This window comes from Pavona decussata, unplaced genomic scaffold (assembly GCF_977016875.1).
Source record: "Pavona decussata unplaced genomic scaffold, jaPavDecu1.1 SCAFFOLD_78, whole genome shotgun sequence".
Taxonomy (NCBI): Eukaryota; Metazoa; Cnidaria; class Anthozoa; order Scleractinia; family Agariciidae; genus Pavona; species Pavona decussata.
Window position 1 is genome coordinate 562,383 of NW_028145496.1, and position 27,956 is coordinate 590,338.

A 27,956-nucleotide genomic window follows, 5' to 3' on the forward strand; every position below is an offset into this window, starting at 1 on the left:
CCTTCAAATCTACTAAAACTCCAGCGAAAACTGTCAGTTCTCAAATCTCCACAATTAGACCCCGGTTGCTCAAAGAGCGGATAACGCTATCCAGTGGATAAATCGCTATACAGCGGATAAAATGTGCTCCAACCAATACATTTTATCCGCTGGATAAAGTTATCTGCTCAACCAGGACCAGGAGCCGTTTAATTAACCTGCTCGGTCAACATGGTACAGTGTGGGCGAGTTTCACAGAACTTCAAAGAAGTGACGTAAATAAATTCATAAGCACTGAGGCAGCACCCCTTTATTGACGTAAAATAGATTTTATTACGTTACCTCGATTAGTTTTTTGTTGGTTTCAGTAATCGCCTCATAAATTATAATGTGTTTGACCTCCTTTAAAGCCTTTCACCTTAAATCTTTCCCATTTAGTTAATGTGTTATGTCTTTTTATTTATTTTTACTTTTTCATTACCATTCTGGTTTAAAATGTCGTGGTCGGCTTTTAAACGCCGTGGCAAAGGAATTATGCTCGATCGAGTTTCTGAACAACAGAGGTATTCAACCTGTGATCATGCCATTGTTCCGCTTAACTGTTATGGACCAATACACTGCTATTGTCATGGATACAGGCAGTGCACTGTCCCGTGAGCTGTCAGGGGGGGACGACGATGTCAATTAATTCACCTTTCGTTTTGAGAGCATATCGTCGTGGCCGGTTATTTCGAAATCTAAACAAAAAAGTAAATACCAGCCCCCAAAGTAGGTATTCATTCAAGAAGCCATGATATGAAACAAAATTGTTTCATTGACGGTTTCTTGTCATGTTTGTTGAAAACAGTTTTCAAATTCATTCTTTATTCATATTTCAATTTGTCATTTTCGACCTGTTCAAGCAAAGTACTAATGAAAAAAAAAGGAAAGAGTTTATTCCTAGTTATTAATAAAGTAAAACCGTAAGCAGAATCAGAAGAATTAGAATTAGTATTTGCCGGCGATGTTTTCAAAGATTGCTGTAATGATCGACAAGAAAATAACAGAAATTCACTTCACCGATCAAATTTCACCTATTTCTGGATGAAATTTGACTCATTTGTTAAGTAACAGAAATTTACTTGATATAAACCCTGTCAAATTTCAAATTCCTTAATTCAAATTAAACATTCGTTTGATTTTACAAACCGTTATCCTGCCAGTTATTTGTATGTTGATACCAGCAGAACTAACCGCAACGGAGAGCAAACACAACCAGTTAATTAAAAAAAAATATTATAGTACAAATTTCTTGGTGAGGTTTATTTATATAGTATCTGCAAAAAATCCAATCCTCCAAAATTTATTCATACTTGCATAAATATTTTCCGCAAACTTTTACCCCATTAGAAATTAGAAGATCGACCAGTTTAGGTTAGTTAACGATTACATTTTCGCTATTTTGAACTTTTTGTAGAATTCACTTTTTGTCTTCGGTGGTAGCTTCCGGCAAATGAATCGCGATGTTTTACCTACAAAAATGTTATGCGATGAACTGACCCGAAACAATCATGGACTTTATTTTGAGAAGTAACACTACCTTTGAAATAAGGAATTGTAGTAAAATATTTGTATAAAAGGCAAACCTCTTCAGTTTAATTTGTTTTTGTCAGTTGGTTTGAGCAACAGATCGTCAGAGCTGTCAAAATGACAAAAAAGTATTTATTACATGTTATCCTGTAGAACGCTGATGTTTTAGGAATTTAAGACAATTTTTGCTTTTTAAAGCTTCTTTCTATTAAGGATTTCGCGGTAATTACGATAAACATTTCAGGGTGGATGAAATGTTTTTCTAACTGCACGAATTATTGGCAGCCAGCCGAGTAGGTCTACCCTCCCCTCCCCAGTGGTAAGAAAGTTGGAGCTTATGGCCCCCCCGCTTTCTCTAGTGCAAATCCAGACTTCCCTTGATTCCTGGATGGGAGGCCGCTTTCTTGGTTTTGAGCAGGCGTCAAAACGTAAAAGTCAACATATTGGGATCTGAAACGAAGGAAATTAGTTAAATCTTTCAAGAGCCAACCATGGCAGAGTCGTAAGTTGTCATTTCTACGATTTTAAGTCTATGGATTCAGCGAAGACAAAACTAATCGTGGTTTGATAATCTTGTAGGGTCAAGGTTGCTGTCCGCGTTCGGCCTTTCAACGGGAGGTAAACTAAAGCCGGTGTGTTCGTTTTCTCAGCTTATTTCAAAACATTAATCTGATTAATGTTTGGGTTTTCTCTGCAGAGAGAAAGATCGCGGAGCGAAGTGTGTTATTGAAATGGTAGGAGCCCTAACACAGATCACGGACCCCGAAGCTCCAGGTAAAGGGTCCTACATGTTGTCGTCTTCACGCTGTAGGAATGTTTACCTTTTACAAGATTTTGGCGTAAAGATTTACTAAATGACTTTTACCTGTCTTGAACTGATTGTTTTATTTTCTACTATTTCAACGAACACACACAGGAAACCCGCCTAAAGAGGTGAGAATATAATCTTTGCTTTGAAGGTTTTGTTTCGCTCAGCTCACGTCAACTCGCTATTAACCGGGAAAGCGTAAGCTTTAGATTTCTCTCTTCATGGGTTGCGTAACATTAACTATATTTTTCTTTCTTTTTTTCCATTTCATTTTACCTCGTCCTGCAGTTTACATTTGACTTCTCGTATTGGTAAGTCTAGATCAGATCTCCTTGTGAAGTTTTTATAAAGTGCGGGTACACTTTTGGAGTAGACTTCTAAATCAGTGTTCGTACAAGCGAGTAATCATGTATTCAATGCCTGAATGTACATGCACAACTTATACAAACTTTCATTCAGTTGACTGTTTATAGTAACAAAGATAAGAGCTATTTTACTCCCTCTTCACAGGTCGCACGATGGTTTTACCGAAGACGACAATGGCTATTTTCAGCCTGCAAACGACAAATATGCCGACCAGCGTAAAGTATTTGACGATCTAGGCAATGGTGTTTTAAAGAATGCTATAGAAGGTAACTGTAGTCAGATAAATCTTTTTACAAATCATCTGTTAGGATCTTTCCGTTCGGGATTGTTTGTTTTAATTTTAAAATAGGAGCTTTTGATATTTCAATTTAATTTTTACATCTTGCGGCAGCATAATCTCGCTCGTGACTTCTTTTATAACCCCTTGTAAACAGTATAGGAGACGAAATGTATTGCCACTTGTTTACAAGCTTAAATCTGAATTGACATGTTCTCAATTTGATCTGACACTTGAATTTTTGGCTGCTGTATATTGTAAGATTTGTAAGGGCAATATTATGCTTGTCTCTTGGGGTTTTTTCGGATTTTTTTCCGATAAATGAAACTCGAGGTCTAGTTTCTGGTTGACAGACCTGAGACAACGGAGTCAAAATTTCCGGGTTTTTTTCTCGAAGCTAATTTTCTTCAAATCATCTCTTGGCGTTGATTACAAAGGTCAATAATTAGAAAGTCAATTCGTTTCAATTTGCATGACACCGAGTAGGACTTATTTTCCAATTATGATACCTCTCAATGCAAGCTTTCATATGGCCTCTTTATATATATTATTTTTATTTATCAATTTTTGATTAATTTCCATATTGCTGGCAAAATGGTTAAGAGGCTTGACATATGCATGTTATTACTGCCCAGTTTGAAATTGTCACTGGATTAATGTTGGTCAGAGGCAATGGTAATGGAACTGAGTAGAGTGAAATAAATTCTCAAACTTGATTGGTTGTTGACATGTCATGTTTGACATGTGCAGGATCTGCATTAGGCCGGTCTCTATAAACACCTGTTCAGCTATATTGGCTCATTGTTTGACTAGTTCTTCACTCGAGTGGGGTAAAATATCAAGGAAATTTTGAATCCCAGACATTGTGGCTTGAGAACGTTGTTGCTTCTAGTTCTTTGTTACTTTTCGGTCAGGATTAAGAAAGCATGATTGTGTGAAATATGTACAGTGTATGTCCAAGAAGTAAATTGTATCTTGGATTTTTTTTTCACGATGTTAAAAAGGGTTCTCATTATGGTGACGATCAGCTGTATTTGCTTGTCTCACTGTGTTTTATGGCAAATGAAGATGATGATGATGATGATGATATTTAAACTTGGTATCTCTTCATTACTATGCTTTTTCGTCTCCTCACTGTTCCTCCCAACATTTCTTTTGGTACTAGTTAATGCAGAGACCATCCTAGTCTTGAACCACCGACCTTCTGATTTTCTAACCATTTTGATCAAAAGTTCGACACCCTAACCACTATACCACAACCCCTCCACATCTTTGCTTTAAATATGTCACCTAAATTTAATCCAAATTATATAATTATGTGATGTACTTCAGTTGCGTGGAAATGTGCAAATAAAAATTATTAGAACTGAGTAACCAGGCTAGAGAATTTTATAAGTATGTACCTTTTGTGATTCATCAGACATGTTGTCTTAGTTTCTTTAAATTTGAATTTATACTCATATATTTGCATTTGAATACTTTTGTAGTAAATGCTTAATATAAAATAATGAAATGAACTTCATATTCGTATGCACCATTAATTGGATTTTAATTCCTCTTTGTTGATTTTAGCCACACTTCATCTGTAAACCCTAAATTTGTCACTCAGGATACTTTTTTTTTTTTGTGACAGGTTTCAACTGTTCATTATTTGCTTATGGGCAGACAGGAGCTGGCAAGTCATACTCTATGGTTGGATATGGGAGTAACAAGTAAGACTTACATGAGGTTTAATCACTTGACCAAGAACCAAATCAAATAGCCCAAATTTGACATATTGTAATTCAGCCTGAAACAATAAACATCACTGTGAGGCTCCGCGGAATAAACCCATATAAACTCTACAGGTTATTCCCCGGCGCCTCACAGGCTGAATTTTAATATATCAAAATTAGGCTTTTATATTGGATTTGATAATTCTGTTTTATATGTACTAGCTAGACTCTCCACCAAGACAAAAAATTGCAGTACACAGACATCAGTTTTGGGTGTGACAGAGGAGGTGCTCCTGAATATTTGGCCAGGGTGTGCCACATGGTTCTCCAAATCCTAACCTTTAATTTCAGTCTAAAATATGCATTTCTTTAATTTCCTTTATGGACCCTGCCTCTAAAATCCATTTGTGTTGTTAGACAAGGCCTCTTAAATTGATACCCTAAAGTCTATATCCATTTTCAGGCCAAACCGGCTCAAAGCTCACACTATAGTTTGAGCAGCACATGCCAATATAGTTTATCTAATATTAAAGGGAGTATTCATCCCCCCTGGTATTTGGGGTTTGTGAAATTGAGGAGTTTGAGCAGCACTCAAGTTAGCCTGCGATGTGGGTGTGTTATTTTGGTTGAGCACTATAGCTACCATCTTGGATGTTTATTTAAGCAGAGAAAGATTGGGGAGAGTAGAAACTGCAACCAACAGGGTGGGTATTAGGCTGAAGATTTTGACTATCCAACATAGAGTTATGACTAACCAAGATCCTGGCTCTCATGTCCCACCCAAAAAACCCCTGCACTGCAGGCTATGCTCAAGTTAATTGAGTGCAAAAACACATAGTAAGAAAATCCACATCCAAATAATCATTATTAAATTATTATAATTAAAATAATTACCATGAAATGGGTTTCATGGTTCATGTCCCTTAATGACAGCCCTGTTATGTCAGATAAATGCTTACCACAATTTGCTAGTCAGTAACTTGCCTCCTCTGCTGTTTCTTAATTAATTAGGGGCATTGTTCCTATCACATGCGATGAACTGTTTAAAATAGTGGAAAGAGGCTCTGAAGTGGTAAGTGCTCAATCACTGGCTCACATAGAAGTAAACTTTTGTTAGCTAAGACTCTTTTAGTTTTGTACACTTTTAAATGGTTTACTTTTAAATACGCTCATCCAGCTTGTATGATAGTTGGGTTGTGGGGTGTGCAATGGTGCGGTTATGAGAGCATTTGCCTTCCCCACTTATGTGTCCTGGGTTTAACGCCAGACTTAGTGTCTGGGGGTTTGAGTTTGTTGTTAGTTCTCATTCTTGCTCTGAGTGTTTTTCGCAAGGTTCCCTGGTTTTCCTGCCTCCACTGAAAACGCGTTTAAATTCTAATTTAATCTAAAACATTAGATGGAAGAGCTGCTCAGAGGATTTCTACTGCAATTTCCATTCATTAATGTTTTATTTCCATTCATTAATTATTTTATTGATGAAACTAAGTATCAGGACAGTGTTATCTTCCCTCGTTTTGCAATGCCAATCCAGTCCAGCGTTAGCTTTTCAATGTCAACATTTCATGAAGAAGAGGAAAAAATACTTGGATCTTGTTCAGAACGTTTTATCCCAGGGCACTGTTATCATACTGTAAGTTGTCTGGCCATCATAGTACTTCCAGGGCCATTAGATGAAATGCTCTTTCAGTTCAACATTTTCAGCACTAATTTTTGGGAGCAGTTAGAGTTAGTATCATGCATCCCACAATTTATAAACTTGATTGGAGCATTTTCAGCCATGGTTCTGGATTTTACAGGAAATATTTTTATTAGGTTCAGTATTAATCAAAGGGAGTGCTTAATGGCAATTAGTTTCAGCTTTTACTTTGTGCAGTTGAGCACAGAACATTATCTGGTATGAAACATTTTCCATGTTCTAACACTCAATTTCATGAGAGTGTTGGTCAACCAGTGTCTTCAGTAATTTTGGTTTTACAGTACTGTAGGTTGTTCTTAAATCAAGTATTACAGTGATGCCAGGTTAAACTTGTCTGCTACCAAGAATGAACTTCAAATCAAGCTTGATTTAACAGAAATGTGAATTTTCATTTCATTAATGTCTGGCACATGAGACTCTCGTTTGCAAAAAAGAAATCTGTATTTTCCTTAACGTTTTTTTAAGATAATTTACTCTAACTTGTTTCCTGTATACAACAAGATTTTTTAAGGGAATTCAAAATTGTATTAAAACACCTTGCTTTATATGTTAATTTGATAAAATATTCTTGTGTACTTGTAAAAAAAACTGAAAACAAAGAGAAATGAGGATGTTGATTAATTAATGTGCAAATCAGGAAACCTGTCAAATTCTTGCTGCTTGCCTGACACATTGAGCATTTTATTCTAGGAATGCTTGACCTGGCACCTCTAACCTGTTTTTCTTTTCTTTTAATAGAAATACCAAGTTTCATTTAGTATGTTAGAGATTTACAATGAACAAGTTCGTGACTTGCTGGTCAAGAATAATCCTAAAGGAGGATTGCAGGTAGGTCGATCATTTTAAGTAGACGTTTACAGCTGTGTAAGTTCAGTTCATAGGTACAGCGAATGGAAGCATTGACTTAAGTAGTGTAAGAAATAAAACTGTGTAGAAATAAAGTAAAAATAGTGTAAAAAATAAAAAAAATAATAAACAAATATGAAAAGCACAAACCCTGCATTGCAGCCACTTTTCAACATTTAAGCACTTCAAGAATAACATTTCATGTCTGCAGTCCTTTTTTAACATTACCAAAGAAATTTTAGTTGTCTGGCCATTTTGTAATAATTCAGTTTAACCTCAGTGTTGAGCAAGCACCTTCCACAATGCTCATAATTTGTCTGCTTAATGCAGGGTGGTTTCTTAATGTAAGCTTCTATAGGACACACTGTAACCTGTAACACTTGTTACAGCTCCATACCCTCGAAACAATCTTGATCTCATCGCTAATCTTGGTGGTCGTTGGTTCATGTAACTTAGAAAGGAACAAGATTGTTACAGGTGTGAAGCTCATTGGAACATGTGTGGACAAAAATTAATGACTAGCTGCCCTGTAGGATAAGCAGTATTTGATGCCAAATGCCGCTATATGAGCATTTAATTTAGCTATAGAGGTTGGAAAATTCGATGATCGACTTCTCTCTGTTTGTGTTATTAAGGGTCAGAAACTACACTGCTTAGCTGCAGTGATCATTAAATAAACAAAACAGCAACTTGTAACAATTTTATTATATATGTACACACTTTAACGATATTAGTTACCCAGGCACTTAGTGGCACTATTCAAGGTGGGTAACAGTAACTGTTAGTAACAATTTATTCTTTTTTTTTCCTCTTGATTTATTTAATACTTCTTAATAGGTACTGGATTTATAGTTATTTGGCACGTTCACATTTAAACAAGTCTTGTACTCATCCGTGTAATGTGGATAAATAAAATACCTACCTACCTCGAAAAATGAATAAAAGAGAGGAATTTTTTTAAACTTGTTGACTGTTTGGTGATGACAGGTCCGTCAGAACCCGAAGGAAGGTTCCTTCTTTGTTCAAAACCTAAAAAGAGTGGCAGTTGTTGATTATCCAGACATTGAACGGAGAATTGAAGAAGGTCAGTCAAGCAGAAAATTTGCGAATAGACGCTAGTTTTACATTGTGATTTTGATGCTTTTGGAAATTTCTCTTTAAGACAAGGAACAAAATGATTTTAATTAACCATTGTTGAAAGATTTATCATTAGTGTGCACTTACTGGTTACCTACAAGAAGGTGACCTTTGATTGGGTTGGGGTGGGGAAGGGTGGGGCTGGGGGGTTATTGACCTCCATGAGCTATATAGTTTAGATATGTGCGACCCCAGTATGAATATCAATTTTAGTTTCAGGTCTGAAAATTGGTTAGGTGTCTATGTCTGAAAATGAGAATCCATTTTAAAGGATTCAGGTTTGAAAATGGTTAAGGATATCAAGAGGGGGTGGCATGCACACCCCCAACCAAGAATTTGGTGCACCACGCAGCATTAGAATGACTCACAGGAGTAGCTGAAGATACAATCTAGCAGAACAATGATCAAACAAAGAAACAATGGACCCTAGCCCTGTGATGATATACAGGTCCAATGAAATCAGAGGCTCTTAATTGTGTTAAACATTTTTCAAATTTTCAAAAGGTTTGCATTAATTGTAAATTATTTATCCATCAACAACATTATTTTCTTCTTACATTTTTGACAGTCCAAATGCAAGCTGTTGTACTCATTTTGATTTAAATTTTAGGGACTGCCAATCGTACAGTGGCTGCAACACAGATGAATGCAACAAGCTCCAGAGCTCACACTGTGGTAACAATTGTGTTTGATCAGATCAGCAAAAATGAGTCAGGGCAAGAAACAAAGAAAAGCAGTAATATAAACTTGGTAGATCTGGCAGGTGTGTATCAAATAAGGTCCTGGCCCAGAGGAATTTAAGTGCAGCTGTATTATTTTGTATTTTTTATCTGGCATGACTTTCCGGGAAGTCACCATGAGAAGACAGGCCACTCCATTCATGTTCTGCATACTGCTAGGATAAGTGATATCAAAAGTGCTTATTGTACATAGTGGTAGAGAATTTGAATTTAGTGCTAAAAACTGAAAGGTCCTTAGCTAATAAATTGAGAATGTCTCATCATTGTGAATATCATCATGTTTTTTATAGACATTGTTTACATAAATGATGCATGGTTACCTACAGAGTTAAATCTTGAACTAGCTGTACTTGGTTCAATTTTCCAAGAGTGCAAAAGTTTTTTCTCCCTATTTTAAAAGTGTATTTATTTTGTTTTCATGTGGCTGAGATTTATTGAATTGTTATTTCTGTTACTCTTTTGTCATTCATCTCTTCGCTCATATTTTGTAAAGTTAGAAAACTTCTGATTTATTATTGTTTGGACAACTCAGTTTAGACTTCTCAATTCTTTTCAAAACTCAAGAGCATTTATTTATTTTTGGATGGTAAAGCACCCCTTAGCTTACATGTATAGCAACGCATTGTACAGTTTAAACAAATTGTTATAGCACAGTGAAGCAAGTACGTGTGAATTGAAATTTGACACTCAATTAAAACCTGCTCTAAGTACTGTGGAAGTAAAATTTTAATGATTAGTTTTGTTTAACAGGAAGTGAAAGAGCTGACAGTACAGGAGCTACAGGTGACAGACTTAAAGAAGGAGCTAACATCAACAAGTCTCTTTCGGCACTGGGTAACGTGATCTCAGCTTTGGCTGATCTGTCCATGGGCAAGAAGAAGGTGCTGGTACCATATCGTGACTCTGTTCTCACCAAACTGCTTCAGAATGCGCTGGGTGGTAACAGTAAGACCATCATGATAGCAGCGTTATCCCCTGCTGATATCAACTATGATGAAACTCTTGGTACTTTGAGGTAATTTAAGGAACAGTGCTTACAGGGAAAGGGGAAGGGGGAATACCATTAACCTTAGTTGGTACCCATTAACCTTGATACGTGCATATGGCTTGCATAATAATGCAGTTTGGTTGTTCCTGTCATTACTGGCAGTGTCTAGATTTCAAGTCCAACTGTATCTTGACATCATTTCAATTACAGAGAACTTGTCTACCTTATTGTAGTTTCCAAATGGCACAACAAACTTAGAATTCAGTTCAGAGAAATATTTGAATCAGGCTGCAAATCATGCTAAGTTTATGCTAGCTGACAGAAAAACTGAAGCAGTGTTGCCTTTTTTACTGTTTCTTATCGTTGAAGTATAAAAAAGGTGTAGACAACTTCAAACCTGCATTAAGTGGCCCCACATGAAGTGGTCACCCTCTTTTAAGCGGTCAGTTGTCAAAGTCCAGAAAATTACTTCTCTTACAATGCTTCTATTTTGACCGACTCTATTGAGTGGTCTCCTCTGTAAATACTGTTGTGGTCACCCTTTACTGAATCCCAACAAGCTGTTGCTATATTCTTGACCTGTTTTAAATGGTCACTTTGTAAAAGGAAACCACTCAAACAGTTGTAACAAATAGCCTGCCTGGTAATTGAGTTTCTAATGACCTGCAATACTGACTCTAGGGTCTTGACACTAATTATTATTAGTCTGTTTTCATACCATGCAATCCATTGCCATACCATTTTTATTGTTACAGTTTCTTAACCAAGGAAGTGATTTTGTGGGTGCTTGTGTGCATAAACTATACATAAAATTACCAAATGTTAATAAATGAAATGCCATTTTTATTGTGTTTGACATGTATTCTGTGCAACCTGTATCAAGTGGTGACTTAGCAATTCCAGTGACCACTTACAACAGGTTCAACTGTAATGTTTTAGTACAAGCTGGCAAGTGGAAGTGTAACAGTCTCCAGGCAGTGTCCAATATGAGACTTCATTGATTTGCCTTCTCCTTTCTTGCCCTCCTCCCCCACTGAGCGAGATGTGCTCCAGAGTTTTCCTGACACTTCATTTTCAACAGATATGCTGATCGTGCAAAGAAAATCAAGAACAAAGCAGTGGTGAATGAAAATCCAATGGACAAACTGATCAGAGAGCTACGGGAGGAAAATGAGAAGCTCAAAAAAATGTTTGAAAGTGGAGGAATGCCAACTGATGTTGGCAGCAAAGAAATGAGTATGTACAGTATAATTCTTTTATTTTACCCGTGTGGTAAAAGGACTACCATGTACTTGAAGATCTTCTGTTTTCAGTAAGCTGTCCTTTGGCTCTCTCTTAGCTGAAGGTGTTGCCAATCATTTTTAAAAAAAAGAAAACATTCACCTACCTGGTCATTTTTAAAAAACAAGAGGCTATGTTCTTATTTAGCCAGACAGGTTCCTGTAAGCTGGTGACTTGCAGCACGGCATTGATTCCGTCTATTGGAATGTTAATATTTTGTATAAATTACTGCTCTATAGCTGATGAAGAAAAGGAGGCAATGCGCAAACAAATGAGAGAGGAACTCCTAGCACAGATGGAGTGGAATAATCAGAACATGGCCAACATGACAAGCTGGGATGATCAGGTTAGATAGACATTGACAGTGATTGTTGACTTCCCTCTGTCAGCGTACATCGGTGAAATTTGGCACAGGCTTAGCAACAGGTTCTGCCAGCACTTCTCTACTTCTTAGTTGTGGAAGGATGCTTCAGGAGACTTTGGTGCAGAGGGCTGCCACAGCTTGTAAGAAGAAGAATGCCTCGGCCAAATGACATGAATATTCAGTTGAAGCTTGTTTATGAACCCCCCTTGTGCACCCTTCAATTCATGTCAATGTGATCATATTCATTTATTTTTGAATAAGATATATAATTGAACATGATCCTTGCATTACATCAATTAACTAAGTTAATGGCAGAACTGGTTAATAGCAATCAGGAGTCCTGCAACTTTTGGAACTATTTTTTATTTTTTAACAACAGAAGATTTTGATAAACATTTTAAGACAAAGATTAGCAATAGGAGAAAATGGCATTTTGAGGACTCCATGCCATAAGTATCAAATGTAAATAATTATACGCATATAAATAGTGGATGTTTCAACAACATGAAGTTGTCAAAATGTCACGTTCTTAAGTTTCATTGTTTGTCTTAACAGGTGGAGAAGTCACGTAGTGAAGGTTCTTTTCAACCGGATGAAAAGCAGAAAAAGAAGCAAACCACTCCTCACTTGATCAACTTGAATGAAGATCCTCAGCTGTCTAGAGTGATTGTACATTTCCTGGAACAAGGTAACTACTACTAATAATCAAAGATTAGAGAGTGTGTTTGATGATCTTGATCCCAGGCTCTCTCTCCTTTGCCAAGTTGGTGATGATGTCATTCGCCCCTGCAAAATCTGCAAAAGACGCCAGTTACACATCCCAAGATCCATTCAATTTTGTTGATTGATCAATAGCAAGCCCCATACAATCTCGACTCCAATCTGTATTAGGAGTGCATTCTTTCTGTGTTGAATGCAATATGGTCTACCTTGTACATGTTGATGTAATATATCAAACACGAGATACAGTGTTTCATCACATATCAAACACCGAGAAGAGAGTTGAAAATACGACGCGCAGCGGAGTATTTTTGACGAACTTCGAGGTTTTTGATATTGTGATGAAACACTGTGAGGAGTGTTTGATATAACTTCTCAAACAAACTGATTTTGAAGGAGAAATTAAGGATGCAAAAACGAGGAGTTTTTCATCAGATATCCAAACACGTCACGGTGCTTGATTTCCTTTGTCTTTGGCTTTTGAATTATTAATGAGTTTGAGAATTAATGTTCTCCAATAAATAGATATCATTCTTGTACAACATTTTCTTAATTGCTGGCAAGAACTGGAATTTATTGAAATGTTTTGATGATGTACTCATAACTTAACATTACTGTGCCTTTCAATAGCATGTAGACTTTGAAGTTCAAGATTCAACCAATAGTTGCAACTGTTATGCTTTTCACTGCCTTCAATCACTGCTGCGGACCTCTTAGAAAACAAAAGCGTTTTGCTCGACGGGGTCAAGAGGTCCTGTATGTGTACTGTGATTGGCAGATTTCGATCCTCTGTCGGTTTCTATATTTTTGCGGTTGGCCTGTCTTTGCTGTAATTGTGATTGTCAGCAGTTTAACATGCAAATCGTTAGTTGGGGTTGAAGTTCAGAGTCCATATGTTATTGAAAGGTGCAGTAGTACCTACCTAGGGTCCCTTATGACCACCAGCACCTGTCACAGAGGCAGTTATTGTTGGTTTGTGCAAAAAGCAGTTCATGTCTATTATGTGATGCTTACTTTGTTTGTTGTTTTCCTCCAGCGCAAACTAAGATAGGAAGAAAAGATGCTGAACCTGCCCCTGACATACCTTTCACTGGTCTGAGGTGCGTACCATACACAGTTATTAACTTATTAATTAACCCTTTACCTACATGTAGAGCCAGGCTTTTTTGTCTTCTGGGGCTTGGTGGTGGGGCCTGATTGCTCCCCTTCCATAACTTCGCAAGTATAAAAGCTGTGTTAGTGAGACTTGGAGTAGAGATAGTACGTCCAAAGATGTCTCCTTTGAGGTCCTCATTGTGAAGTGATGATGTCATATGACATGGTTATTAGGTCAGGATTGCCAAGTGGTGGTCACCCTGGATCTGCCATCTTGGATTTCTGGATTTTCCCAAACTTCAGAAAGCACCAAAATTAAATGAAAAGTAACCAAAACTATCAAAGGAACACCAATATGGGCTAAGACATAAAAGTTACGGGAAGAAAGTTATGGGGGAAGCCCCCCCCCCCCCCCAAAAAAAAAAAAAAAAAAACGGTCTAGATAGGGTTAACAAGCCATACACAAAGTACACTTTTTTAAGTTAGGAAAAGAAGTGCTCCAGAGAGGCGTCAAACCCGGGTCGTTGGATTACCAAGCGGGAGCCTTACCGCTACACCATCGACGACCAGCTGCCAGATCCTGCATGTAATTTCTAACCACAAGCTACTTCAGCTAAAATTAAGCTAACTGGATTGCTATTTAGGCTAACCGGAATGCTATTTAGGCTAACCGGAGTGTTATTTTAGGCTAACCTAATCTCCACCTCATGTAATTTTAGTTAAATGTCTAAGGCCAGTTTGAGATAGGGAAATTAGTCTCTACCAGTATCAACAAGCCTTGGTTTATATTTTGTGCCCACGATACAAATTTTCTTGTTGGCAGACTTTTTGTTCTTTCTCAGACTCTTCTAGGCAACCATGGAGAAAAACAGTGAGCAACCAAAAAAAAAATAAACATTCACTTCTTTGAGGACATACATATATGTCCTCGGTATCTGCGACTCGTGTGTCAGGACATAAACATACGCCCATTTCAGACTCTAAACCCTTCAGTTCTATTGGTATATCAATAGATTCTTACAATAACCTGTTCTTTCTCTCTTACTGTATGTTGTCTACAGCATTCTTAAGCAGCATGCCCTGATTAAGTCAGGCAGCGGTGAAATCACCATTGAGCCAGCATCGCCAGGTGCTAAGACCAAAGTGAATGGCATGCCACTGACAGGGGAACGTGTGCTCAAACATATGGACAGAATCTTATTTGGTGAGATATGATATGTGTTAACTAAGTACTTATTAATCCAAGCTAGTTCTAGTGGATTCAGACTGCAAGCAATGCTATTATTGTATGAGCTATACCATTAGAGCAAACTAGAAGCAACTTATTTTATGGAACCTAAAACACTGGAGATTGAACAAGACCATGGAGGGTTGATGACATTGGTGGTGATAATTTACCTCAATTTTGTGCGTGTTGTATATATTTTTCTCTTCTTATTTTGAGGGCCGTAAGTTTGAAAACTGTAGCAGGTTATGATGGCTCCCTCTTTAAATAATGTTATTGTATTGTATTGTGTGATGGGTATGATGGTGATTATTATAATGATGGTGATGATGATGATGGTGATGATGGTGATGATCTGATATCATGTATTTCTATCTGATGAATAAAGACTTATTTATTAATAGTTGTGAATTGAATGCTATGTCTTTGTTGTAACAGGTTCCAACCACATGTATGTTCTTGAAAACCCAGTAAACACTGAGAAATCTGAAGGGACTCCAGATACTGTGGACTGGGAAGTTGCTCAAAAGGAGATTGCGCAAGCTAAGGGTTTTGCCACAGGATTTGGCTCAGGGCTTTCCAAAGGTATGTTTGCCAGCATTTCATGATGATCAGCTTTCTGGATTTTTTTCTTGACTGGGGGATCAAACTTTCTGGAATCAGAATAACAACAACAACCAGGTGTCCCTTCCCAGAGCCAGGGGGGCCTGGGAGCGGTTGTCTATAAATGTTATGGGATGTTGTTAGCGATTGGTATTTAGGTGAACTGAGAGCACATGGTGAGAGATTGTTGTAAGCTTGAGCAGGAGAGTTTTGTAAACATTAAAACCGTTCTGTTTGTTATCGCAAGTGTGAGTTTTTTGTCCAGAGAAGCAGTTCCAACACTTTGATCAACTTACCTGTGTTAGGCATTAGGGAGTGAGAATGGGTCAAAGGGTGGGTGTGGTGTCATTTTAGCTCAAACTAAAGGTGTGTTGTTTTGTTGCAATGAGCAGATCAACAGAGAGCTCAGGAACAAGTGTTAGAGATACTTCCCATGGTCAGTGAGGTGAATGCCATCAGTGAAGAGCTCAACAAACATAAGTATGTCATTTAACAATATTATTCCACAGACACATGTTGGATATGAGATGATTGATAGCGCCAAGATGGCTTTAATTATCCCATATCGAACAAGTATGAGGAGAATAATTAATTCATGAAAAATAACCAAGAAATATTGCTAGATCTGTTTTTTTTTTATTTATTTTATTTATTTATTTTTTGTCATTTTGCGAGAACGACAAGTAGACATTATTTATGGCTGCTATTTCTTGGGCATGGATTTTCCCAAGAAAGTTGTTGAAGCAGTTCTTTTTTGTTGCTTTGTTTTTATTTTAACAAAATAATCTTTTTTCCTTTGTAGGAACTTTGAGGTGATACTTATATCAGGAGCTGCTCAGGGAGAAGGAGGAAATGCAGAAACAAAGTAGGTGAAACTGAAAACAATAGGAATTAAAGGTCTGTGTAACTGTGGTATTAATAATTTTTGCTTCTGTGGGAGTAAAACAAAAAAACAGGATTGATGTTAGGTCAAGGAAAATGGTTGCACCCAATAGAAACGTAAGTCCAGTCAGCTTTCTAATTCTAGGTTCATGTAAATATTCACTTGTTGTTTCCAATGGTTTTGGAATGGCTGCTGCTTAGAATTAACATCAAAAGACAAGCCCAAATGTTTCAGTAGATCACGTTATACAATGAACAGTGTAAAGCTTGTGTTTTGATTGGTGTGGCGGAGAGTGAGATTAGAGTATTGATTTCCTCAATAAAGATTATTAAAAAAAAAAACATTGCAAAATGGAATATATATAATATTTTGTTAAATATAATACACGACACAAAACAACAAGCACTTCTGCATATGGACCTGTTTTTTGTGGGATGATGCATTCCTCAGATGCATTTTCGTGGTGTCCATTGAACCACAAACTAAGATAGGTCAGACCTAAGATTTATGGCAAAAATTAAGGGACAAAATATGTCTTTGAAGACCCATCAAATCAGAAGGTTTTGCATTGCATACACATGTTATCTGTACCACCTTTTTAACAGGTTTGCTGCCAGTTTTCCTGTTCAAAGTGGAAATGCGCCCTTTAATTTATTGAAAATAACCTGATATAGAGCGGTTTCCAATTGAGTGTCGTAAAACCAAAACCAAAGTAATTACTCTGGCCAATTGCAACAGATTTAAACAACACAGAATTCAGAAATCAAAGCAAATACATGTAACTGGAAAACGTGTTCTGCGAAATCACAAATTGGTTTTGATTTGGATTCCCATTGGATGAGAAAGTGGCACGAGTTTTGTTAACGAATCACAAAGCGAAGTAATGCAAAACCAAAGCAACTGCAAAATTACTTTTGACACTCAATTGAAAACCTCTCCATTTTGCATTGTTGTTGTTGGTTAGAATGTTTGGTATATGTAGCTAGGCAGTGAGTGAAGATGAGACAGTACTAATTTGTTTGGTTTGTTTTAGAAGTTTAGAGCACAGGGAGTTAGAACACTTCGCTCACATTGAGTAGGTCACACTATCCTGTCACATTGAGTATGTCACGCAATCCTGTCACATTTGAGTAGGTTACCTTAACCTAATATTCTGCTCTCTACTTGAACTGATTCATCCTTTTATTTAACTCTTAGTTAATTTTAACATTGTAATTTTTGAAGCATATTTGTGGAGGTCTTTGGATTGGCATAACAAAAGTTCCATTTTAAATAATCGTTTTGAAAAATAACCTTTTTTAGGAAAACATGTTCTGTTTGATTTATCTTGTCCGTGCATGAATGTTTTGCTAATGAAGTCCAAAGTTTGGGATTTAAAGGACAAGGCTTTCTGACTTTTCCGATAACTTTCTCACAATTTTTAAGATGGGCAGGGGTGTGTGTTTTTCTGGGGTTTAAGGTTACTCTATACCTTCAGAGGTGTCTCGCGTTTAAACGATGTCGCGCGTCCAGTTTGAACTGTAGATACCTAAACCCCTATATCAAATTAAAGCTTATAGAGCTGGCTATCAAACTATACCAAGAATTTTGAAATAAAATTAATTGTCGAATTTTTCACGACCTCTAAATGCGAGCGTCCGAATCACCTTTTTAAAGCTACAAGTCAAAGCGAATTTTGTTTTTCGCTAATTTAATTTGCTCCTCAGTTTCCGGACCCAAAGCGCTAAAAAAAGGTGTCTGCGTTTTGCCATATTCAACCGCAATGAAAAATTATAAAGTATTTTCGAAATAGGATGAAAAAATGTGGAGTAATCGTACAAAAATCGCTCTCGGAGAAAAAATATTTCGAAAGAAAAAATTCGCAGACACGTTTTTGTTGTTCATATCTTAAACTAGCTACTGTCCAAATTTGAAGGCAAACGAACAAATTCCTTTTGAGTTTTAGCTCTTTGAAGTGGCTCCACCAAGTGAAAAAATTGATTCGAGAAAACAGCGCTTAAAATTCGGCAATTCATTTTATTTCAAAATTCTTGGTTTGGTTTGATAGCCAGCTCTATAAGCTTTAATTTGATATAGCGGTTCAGGTATCTACAGTTTAAACCGGACGCGCTACATCGCTTGGACGCGAGACACCTCTGAAGACACCTCTGAAGACACCTCTGAAGGTATAGGGTAACCTTAAGGTAATGAGATAATTTGCTCTTTTTTCTTAGAGGATAACAGTGTGGGATATTTTTATTTTCCTTGCCTCTGGTTTTGAAATGAGCAACCAAAAGATCTTTGTGGAATACGTGAAACAAATTGCAAACTCGTTTCCTATAAAATCATTATTTTGCTTCCCTGTTCATATAGAGTAATGGTGAGGATGAAGAACTTATTGAACAACAATGTTTGGTTGTGGGACCGCGGCAAGTTTCTGAACAGACGTTTCCTGATGCAGGTAAAACAATGCTACAGATTTATAATCTCAATCTCAGATTTGGATCTCAAATTTTAAATATGTCTTGAATTGAGAAAGGCACCACGTGTAAGACTAAGGTACAAAATTTTGGCATTCATTTGTATGTAATTCGATAGTGGCACTTGTTTCTGCTTACCAGGTATATATGTTAAGGACGGTGCCTACTAATGGAGAGGTATTTTTGCGGAGTTTATGACTATGCTGGAAAAGTAGATCTTAGCAAGGGCTATTGAAATCCACAAAGAAAATTGGGGGTAACCACGCATTTTTCAGAGATAATTAAGCAACAATTATTCTAAAAAGCAGTAAAATACAAAGCAATGTATCAGTGGCGTTTTTCTCCAAATTGAAGCTTCGTTATCGGCTCTGAAAAATGCAGGGTTACCCCAATTTTCTTTTTGGATAACAAGAGCACTTGCTAAGTTCTGCTTTCTCCGTACAGTTTTAAACCACGCAAAATATATCCCTGGGCACCACCCATAGGAAACCCGAAAATCTCGAGATGCGCAGAACGTATGCGCAGTAACCCGGGACCTCCGGATTTTAAGTCCGGCGCCCAGAACCACTGGACCACACCACCTGCAGCATCCTCAATTAGTGCTCTGCGCTAAAAAAACAGGGACACTTAAAGTAATGTGATCTATTTATTCTGATTTCCATACAAGATTTAACACTCCAGTTTCAAAATTTAGCCCAACTTCCAGATGATCTCTTTTATTTATTATATCAAAAAGCTGTAAAAACCAATAATTTGTCTCAGGCCTTCAGGGCCCGGTTGTTCGAAAGCCGATTAACGCTAATGCCAATTAAAAATTAACTGAGGGTTTTTTTTCTTGTTTATTAAAATTGTTTTTAAAGGCTAATTTTAAGCTAGTGGTAAAGAAAAGTCAAAATCAAAGTGAGGTTCAAAAGTTTTTGAAGAGTTTATATTGGTTAGTAATTAAACTCGTATCAAAGTTCACGTTAACATTGGATTAGCTTAATCTGGGTTTAAACAACTAGATTGCCAACAAGGAAGGAAAGTTGGCATACAAGAAAAACACAGCGAGGGTCAAAAAGAGAAACCTTTACCTGTAATTTTTCCTTCTCAGTATTTTTTTCCTTTGCATACCATCTTTCCTTGCCTCTGTACTAATTATCTGCACACCTACATACACTAAAAAGCCAAATGAGCGCAGGTTTGTAATGAGTTCTGTCCCTTGTTTAGGATTTGTACCAGAGGTCTATGGATGGGGACGATTTGAGTAAAGTTCCCAAAGAAGAAGATCCGTTTTGGGAGCCTCCTGAGGATGTCTTGATAGGAACAGCAAGTGTGTTCTTACAGAGTCTCAGCTATGCCTTGGATTTTGATGATAAGCTTTCTATAACTGACTACAAGGTGTGTATGAAGAAAAAAATTTACCTTGGTTTACATCACTTCTTGCTGCGATGTCTGTGTTTTTATTGTCCATATGCCGATGCGTGGCTGGCTATCATCCCGGGAGGGAGGGGGGGGGGGGGGGGAAAGAATACTCGAGGAAAATTTTGTTAGGTGTCTGCAGCATAGTTCTCCAAACCGAAGCTCTAGTTTAGACCAGAATGTGTGACTTTTACGCGGCCTTTCTCATACCTGGGGCCTGTTTCTCGAAAGTCCCGGTAACTTACGGGGCCCGATCAAGTGTCTTTGTTGATAAATGTTTCTTAACAGAAGTCAATTTTTGTTAGCTTTGAATACTAAATTTAGAATCTTATAATTCTATGAAAACATTGGCCAAGTACCATGTCTGTAAATACTATTTAATCGGCGGAAAAACATTTAAAAATATATTTATTGGGCCCGGTAAGTTACCGGGACTTTCGAGAAACGAGCCCCTGGCCTCTAAAATCCATACCCGCTTTCAGCCTTTCAAACCACAATTGTAAAAATCTATACCTATTTTCAAGCCAAAACAGCTGAAAAACTGTACACTTTGGCACCACACCTGCATACATAGCGGAGTAACCCCCCACCCTCCCCGCGCTATCATCTACAACTTTTTTGTGGTATCGTTGTTCAAGTTTTCTGTTTTTCTTTTTTGTTTTAGGGAGAAGAAGTGGCCACAGTTGTAATTAATGTGGCTCCTTGTTATGCCAACGAGAAACCGCTAAGTGAAGAATTCTTTGTTGATGATCCGTCTGAGCTGCTTGGGAAAGATTATCATTATAAGGTGAGTGAGAACCACCTTGTGCAGCACAGTAAACAGCACCTCAGGAAAGTACTGCCCAGTAGCTTTCATTTGAATGGTCACACTTTAGGATTTCATCTAAGACTCAAAACTTAGAACCACCTTGTACAGCATAATAAGCAGCACCACAGGAAAGTACTGCTTAGTAGCTTTCATTTGAATGGTCACACTTGAACATTTCATGTATGGACTCAATATTAGCACCACTGATTGAAGAGCATAACATAAAAGTGCTGCGTATTTCCCGTATATTTTCTTGAGCTTTTTCTGTCTTCTTTTCGTTGTGGCGCAGGTAACCATTCGTAATGCTACCGTCCATGATGCGAAATTCAACAAAGGCTTGTATATCAAGTACAGGCCCTACAAAGAGACAGAATTCACTTCAACGAATTCCGTGGCGGGCACGCTGTCACCCGAGTTCAACCTTTCCAAAGTGTTTCACTTTGATTCAGTGAAACAAGACCATCTGGACTGGTTTGATTCTGGCTGTATCGCATTTCAACTGTTCGGTCACCAGGAGGATAGCGACCCTGATGTCACTCGATCAAGAATGACAACAAAGGTATGAATCTGTTTGTCCGCTCATCAGGCTGTCTTAGATCGCGTGTTGCGTCTCACCTAGTCTGTTTGACGTTTCAAAAAAATGTTTTATATGAAGGAGACCTGCCGTTGTTTTTGTTAAGACCTTCGATCAGTTGCCAAATAATTCTAGAATGACGAGAGTAAAGAAATCAACTCAATTCTTGAAAGGAATCTGTTCGTAATCTGTTCTAGCGCATTTTGGAAACAAAAATGCGAGAACTTGAAAAATATTAGCCCAACATTTTTGAAGTTTCAATCCATACCGGCCTACTCTGTCTCTAGTCAGAGGTATTTATCGACAGTTTCATCGCACTGGGTGATAATTTATAACAACACTAGACAATTATTACTTTTTTCTGCTAACAGACAAAAATTTGGGGGTTTTGAAATGACATACTTCCCCTTTAAACGACGGTTTCCCGGCCTTTTGGTACTCCGCATACGTTCTGCGCATATCGGAATTCTAATCCTACTAATTCAAAGGTATCATTTTTGCGCGGTTAACGGCTATCCGGGAAAAGAAGGTCTTAGTAAGGGCTATTGAAATCCAAAAAGAAAATTCGGGGTAACCAGGTGTTTTTTTAGAGACCAGGAATTTTATATTAGTCTGATTGGTTGGTTATAATTTTAGTGATTTTGGTTTCACGCCCGGTGATAGTCGTGTTTGGAAAAATTTGGTTTGTATGGGTACACGATCAAACTTTGTTTATAAAACATGTTTAGTTCTCCTTTCTTCCAAATTATGATATTCTTTTTCCTTCATATCCCACAAGTTCTCTTCTGTTTTAGCTCAATATAATAAGATCTACTTAATAAATAGTCTGGTGATCAATTCTTATGGACCATTTGTTTTTTGTCCCTTTTTACTCCTTCGTGCCTCTGAGAGTATTTCGTACCCGTTTGGGATGCTCTTAAAATAGGCAGAAATATTACGTCACGGACATATCCGTGCGCTATTAGCTGGTTACGTTCACACGAACAAGTTTTGCTGGGAGAAGTCGCAAAACTCTGGCCCTAGTTGTTCAAAGAGCGGATAACTTTATTCAGCCATAAAATGTATGACTCGGAGTAGATTTTATCCGCCAGATAGCGATTTATCCACTGGATAGAGTTATCCGCTAGCTTTTTGAACAACCGGGGCCTGGGGGATTTCTTAGTCCGCTCGAGGGAATGTTTCGGATAAAAGTGTTTCATGAAATCAGCGGAGTTAAAAGGCGGCTAAAAGACGTATTTATCGAACACGATGTTGAATTAATATGTTTGATCGTTTTGTTTGGGCTAAACGATCTTTACACGCACATGGTACCTGTTATACAATAACGGAGAAATTCCAAGAACAATTTGTTAACTGTGTGTTTGTTTTGCTCTGTAGGAACTGCGTCAAATGGAAATGCAGATCGCTAGACCAGGAATGGGACCTCGCTCAACCACAATGATGCATACTGACACTTCAGTAGCTCAACTCAAGGCCGATCTCATTTTGCAGAAAAGAAAGAACCTTCGACTGGAAAAGAAAGAAAAGCGCATTCAGGTGAGTCGGGTTCCCTTTGTTGAACAATGCAGACAGATTTTCTACAATTTCTACTTGGGCAAATAAAATGGCCTTCGTGAGCCTTAGAAAACGCGGGAGGTAACTGGGATAGGGATGAGCGTTTGGAGAAACAGAACAGTGTGAAATAAGACACGCTTACAAGCTGATTAACTGGCCTTATCTTATTCATTTGTATGCTTCATTTTGGATAGGATCTCTGTGAGGAGTGGGGAAAGAAACCGCCTGAGGAACAGACGTTTGAAGCGTTCCACCGCGCCATATCGGCAGCAGCTGCTCATCAGAGTGGAAAACTGAAGTACAAAGTCAACATGCTTATGGGGGTAAGGAGAGTAGCTTGCATGTGTCAGGGGTGGGGAGGGTGGGTCCTCTGACCCTTCCTCCGATGACTTGAGAGGGTGTTAAAGAAGGACTGGCATCAAACGTGGCTCTTGACATTGAAGTTAATCAACGTTATTAACGTAGAGATTTTAATGTGAATTTTTTGTTTCGTAATTTCAGTTTTTGAAGGACCAAAACGGGACCACAGCGAATGGAGGACAAATCAAGGTAGACCCGAAAGTTGCTCAAGGCAGTCGCGCCTGTGCAATCATGTGATGAACTGCTGACACCACAACAGTGTTTACGCGGGCCTTCACATAGCACTCGTTTAGTCAGTCGATTATAGATATCTTGGCTTGTATTCCTGAAAACTCTCTAACAATTAAAGAACACAAGGGTTTCTATCAGCTGATACGCCCCTGGCTGGCTGTCAGTTGATGGATTCTGGAAGTGGGTAGTGTAATTGTTTCAGCATAACCAAATGGCTCTATTCAGCGCAGAATGCTAACAAACATTGTTTGTATTTTTTTGTTTTTAATATGGTGATTGTCCATACGTTCGCTTCCACAAGAACTTAGAGCAGTCTGATGAAAATTGGACTGCTTTTTCATATTCAGTCAGTCCACTAGCGTCTGGAGACTGCCTAATATACGGCCACAAGGTTATGTTGATTCAAAGCTAGGAGTGTTACTCGTGGTCTTGCTGGACAAGTCCTGTGAAAATCAAGTCATCAAACCTTTAAACCTTTAATATTAATATCTAGCTTCTCCTTACAGATCTTTAACATGGTATGGTACGGTATTATTTGGAAGAATTTTTTTCTTTGGTGGTCATCTTCTTTATTCTCCTGATCTGTGTTTTTTCTTTGTCATGTACGTAGCCATATTGCCGGGAAGAATTAGACGCTAAACATTATTAGAACGTAGAGGGTTAATTATAGTTCAGTGCGAAGGTTTCACAACTGTTTTTGTAAACTTGTCAGTTTTTCCGTCAATTTTTCCTCTCCATTGCATTCAGCGGCCATTTGTCTACTCACGCACAGTCCTCAAATCACAAATCCATTGTACGTAATGCCCAAAGGTGATCAACACTTGATTTCTCTTTGCAATACTACTGCATTGTCATGCGGACAGTTAATGAGAGAAAAACAAGTCATCAAACGTGGTCATGGTAACAGCTGAGTTTGGCTTCACCGTCGCATTTTGAGAACTTATTCGAGAAGACTTTATTCAATCAGAAAGCAGACCAAATTTTATTTCTTCACTCCGAATCACTAAGGTACATTTGAGAGCAAAGATATATTTTTGTAAAAGGATTGATCTATGGATGTGTAGATAGAAAGTTTTGCTTTCCACCCTGGCCCGTCATAATTTTAAGTAATATTTAATTACTGCTGTGTTGTTAGATGTTGATCTAGGTGTTGACAAGATATGTAACCGGTAATATTTATTTCGTTCTTGTACAGATTGGATGTTTTTGTAGTCAAAATCTTTGTAATAAAAGCAAGTCTGATTGTTATTTATCAGAGTGAAATCATCAACTTTGCCTTGGTTATTTTCTCCTTTGTTTGTTTGTTTGTTTTTTGTTGCTGTTGTTGTTGTTTTTTTCACCAAGCAATAACATTAGCTTTTCCAAATCCATTTCTCCGTATCCTCGCTTCGCAGACGATCTTTTGGCTCGTCACGCGATAGGTTGCGTGACGCGGCTTGGTCGCGGTTCTCTCACTCGTGACGTCTTCGGCAAGATCAGAGCGCGTAAGAAAACCTAAACAACAACAACAAAGGCTCAAAAACTCATGCAACATAACACAAAACAAAAGTTTGATGGCGCATTTCTAATTTTAGTTTGCTCTCAGGGCTGTAGGTGTACAAGGATGCCTAAAGGCTGAGTATTTCTTTGTTCCAGCTGCGGACTCAACCTCGTTCCCAGTGTCTCTCCTCTTCCCGTTCCTTGGAGCTTATGGGGACGGGAAGATCCTGGGAACGAGTTTTTGCCGCGGACTACACTTGGACAAATCGTGGGCTCCAGGATGTAATGTCGTTGATATCGGGAGCAGATCTGGCACGGCTTGTTCTTTGATAGCTGCACCTGAAAGGAAGCACGAGATAAAAACCAGAAATTGTGCAAATGGTATTTGAGCTAATCCCTGTTGTTGGTTCGGTCTGTACTGAAATGTCCAGGGAAATTCCAGGTCACACAAATACTTACCCTGTATTTTCGGGGATTTCTAGTTTCGGTGGTTTCTTGTCCTTAAAATTACCGGTGACGTTTCTGTAAATCTTCACAAAAGATGACTGAAATAAAAGATAACTTTTTTAGTTTCATGCTGATACAACTATCGAGTGAGATTTTTAGAAAACTCCAAGACAGTCTTTCTCCCTTTGAAATTTGCGGAAGACGCGCCTGATCACGAGGCACGAGAGCGTGATTTCCAGCGCGCTAGCCTTGTACGCCCTATGATCGCGTGCGGCGAGAAAAAAAAATGTGCGTCTCTTGTCATTTCCACTCTAGACTTGGTTCATAGATCACGCGCCACGGACTTACGCAAAAAACGGTCTTCTCTGAAGTGCGGTAAATTCTTAGTGAGATTTAGACTCGATCGTACATCCTAGTTTCCTATGGCCCGTGAAAACAGCCGCCTGTCATTGAACCGAACACGCGGTAGCCTGCGAGCAGAAAGATCGAGTTCTTCGCCCCATACCCCACTTGAGAGCCTGTCCACAGGCAACCCACACGCTAGAAGCTTTGAGAGGTAGCTGTAACTCTTAGGCTAAGTTTGCTTACCGATCGTGCTGCTTTGTGTCTCGGTGGACGCAACACATTCGGTTTCTCTTCTAGTTTGTCCAGTCCCGTTCCAAGAGAATTGCTCAGTGTCCTTATCCCCAAGAAAATCGAGCCTATATTTTGAAGTCCTCTGTTCAGGGTCTCCTCGGACGATACCAGCACTATACAACGGAAGAAAAATTAACATGAAGGGCCGAAGATGATGCCCAGAGCGACTGATAACTGTGGGCTTTTGGAGACATTATTGGACAACGAGACAAAATCATATTTCAGAAAGACGTGGACAAGCTGAACTAACCTGAAGGAGGCATTTTCTTCCCAAGTTTTTCTAAAAAAAAATATGAAAAGAACAAGTCAATCAATCAAGGACTTTATTAAAGGTCATTAAAGTGTCGAATCTACTAGCTATGGTGCTATCTACCATAATCTTACTTTTATGATCCTATCTTAGGTAGCTTCATCTCTTTTGAATAATAACGACCACGGTAGCCATAAGCACAGTATAAATTACACAGAAAACGCAACGAACCCAGCAGAACTTCGAAACAAACACATTTTCCCACGTTTAGCAATGGCGCTGTATGTTTTTGCATCTTTCTTCGATTTTCCCATGCATTCTCGACCGCAGTGCTCTTCCTTTTTGTTTTTGGGACTTGCGTAGTCAAGCCAACTGCTCTAAGTTCGAGGATGGTTCTTTTCCCTGCATATAGGCGCGGCGAACGCAAATGTGGGAAAGTGCTTTAGAGATAGCCTGCGCATGCGTAGCTGGCGATTGTTCGCAGGAACTGAAGGCGGTTTTAGCGCGAGGCAGTGTTTGCTCGTATTGGCTGCTCAAGCGCTCAACAATAGCGCTAAAAACGAAGGTTGGGTAAAACAAGGCGGTTTCGTTACAATGGAGGGGAGCGTTGGAAGAGTGCCAAGTCACGTGATCACTTACTTTGTATCCATAGTGATGTTCTATCTTTTATGTAATGTTTAGGTTTGCGACCGCTGTAATCGCGGGCGTCGACATCAGCATCTATAAAATAAGAGCATTTTGAAACAATCCTTAAATCTTGGTACCACTTATATCAGGCCTTGGTGCCACTAAAATTGAAACCTGTCCTGCTTTTTTAACCCAGAAAAGGTTTCCTAAATAAGACAAAACTTAACAGACGAGAAGAAAAATATCTCCCTTCCCTCTTCAGCTCCACCCCTCCTTTCCCATTCTACCACTCTTTCGATTCTTTTCACCCGTTATCCAACGAGAGAGCCTGTCCTTTAATTGCCTCCTTTGGCTAGTTGACAGCAACGCTAGCCATTTTAGGTCGCGACGTTTCTAATTTGTCTTATTTACTGTTTTTAAAAGGTTAAAAATCGCCTGTCCACACCTTTTTAAAGGACCATATACTATAAAGAAGTCTGAAACGTCAAGTGGACGTCTTCTTCCCTTACCCACAGGACAAAATGCATGTGTGGGAAGAACAGTTTTCACCCACTAACTATAAAGCTCGATTTTGTCCGGGTTAAACGTGAGCGCACAGGTAGATTAGTCAGTCTTTCATTCCTCAATTGATTGCCTTCATGCAGTACAACCCAGCAGAGTAAATTCTGATATATTCTCAGTTAAGTTTGAAAAGCCAAGTGACTGGAAGCAAGAAAGTAAAGTTTAACGTACCACAGTCAAACAGGGTAGCTATAACATTCTCGTGGCCTTGAATTACAGCGAGGTGAAGAGCGGTATATCCCTGAAAATATATTTCATCGCTGAAAATATATTTCAT

The 27,956-nt window shown here is 38.3% G+C and overlaps 2 protein-coding genes across 3 annotated transcripts; one reads left to right on the forward strand and one right to left on the reverse strand.

Annotated features, from left to right (window-relative positions):
- The first annotated feature begins 1,895 nt into the window (after positions 1-1,895).
- On the forward strand, positions 1,896-24,949 carry LOC146476194 (kinesin-like protein KIF28). Of its 2 annotated transcripts, XM_085114730.1 has the most exons (28): positions 1,896-2,050; positions 2,128-2,166; positions 2,246-2,322; positions 2,465-2,481; positions 2,645-2,667; positions 2,867-2,988; positions 4,633-4,711; positions 5,726-5,786; positions 7,149-7,238; positions 8,244-8,340; positions 9,004-9,156; positions 9,884-10,148; positions 11,203-11,357; positions 11,642-11,748; positions 12,322-12,454; positions 13,523-13,586; positions 14,643-14,785; positions 15,245-15,391; positions 15,802-15,889; positions 16,212-16,274; positions 17,326-17,367; positions 18,645-18,732; positions 19,961-20,131; positions 20,817-20,939; positions 21,250-21,519; positions 22,912-23,070; positions 23,283-23,411; positions 23,590-24,949. In XM_085114730.1, exons 1-28 carry the CDS (start codon positions 2,040-2,042, stop codon positions 23,683-23,685), a joined length of 3,012 nt encoding a protein of 1,003 aa, XP_084970856.1. In that variant the 5' UTR covers positions 1,896-2,039; the 3' UTR covers positions 23,686-24,949. The 2 variants fall into 2 exon arrangements, with proteins under 2 accessions (XP_084970856.1, XP_084970858.1); XM_085114732.1 differs by lacking the exon at positions 17,326-17,367.
- LOC146476195 (uncharacterized) lies at positions 24,841-27,956 on the reverse strand. Its single transcript, XM_085114684.1, has 6 exons — positions 27,851-27,956; positions 27,131-27,211; positions 26,492-26,521; positions 26,194-26,354; positions 25,618-25,703; positions 24,841-25,497 (listed from the first exon to the last, which is right to left on the reverse strand). The coding sequence occupies exons 1-6, from the start codon at positions 27,954-27,956 to the stop codon at positions 25,410-25,412; spliced, it is 552 nt and encodes a 183-aa protein (XP_084970810.1). The 3' UTR covers positions 24,841-25,409.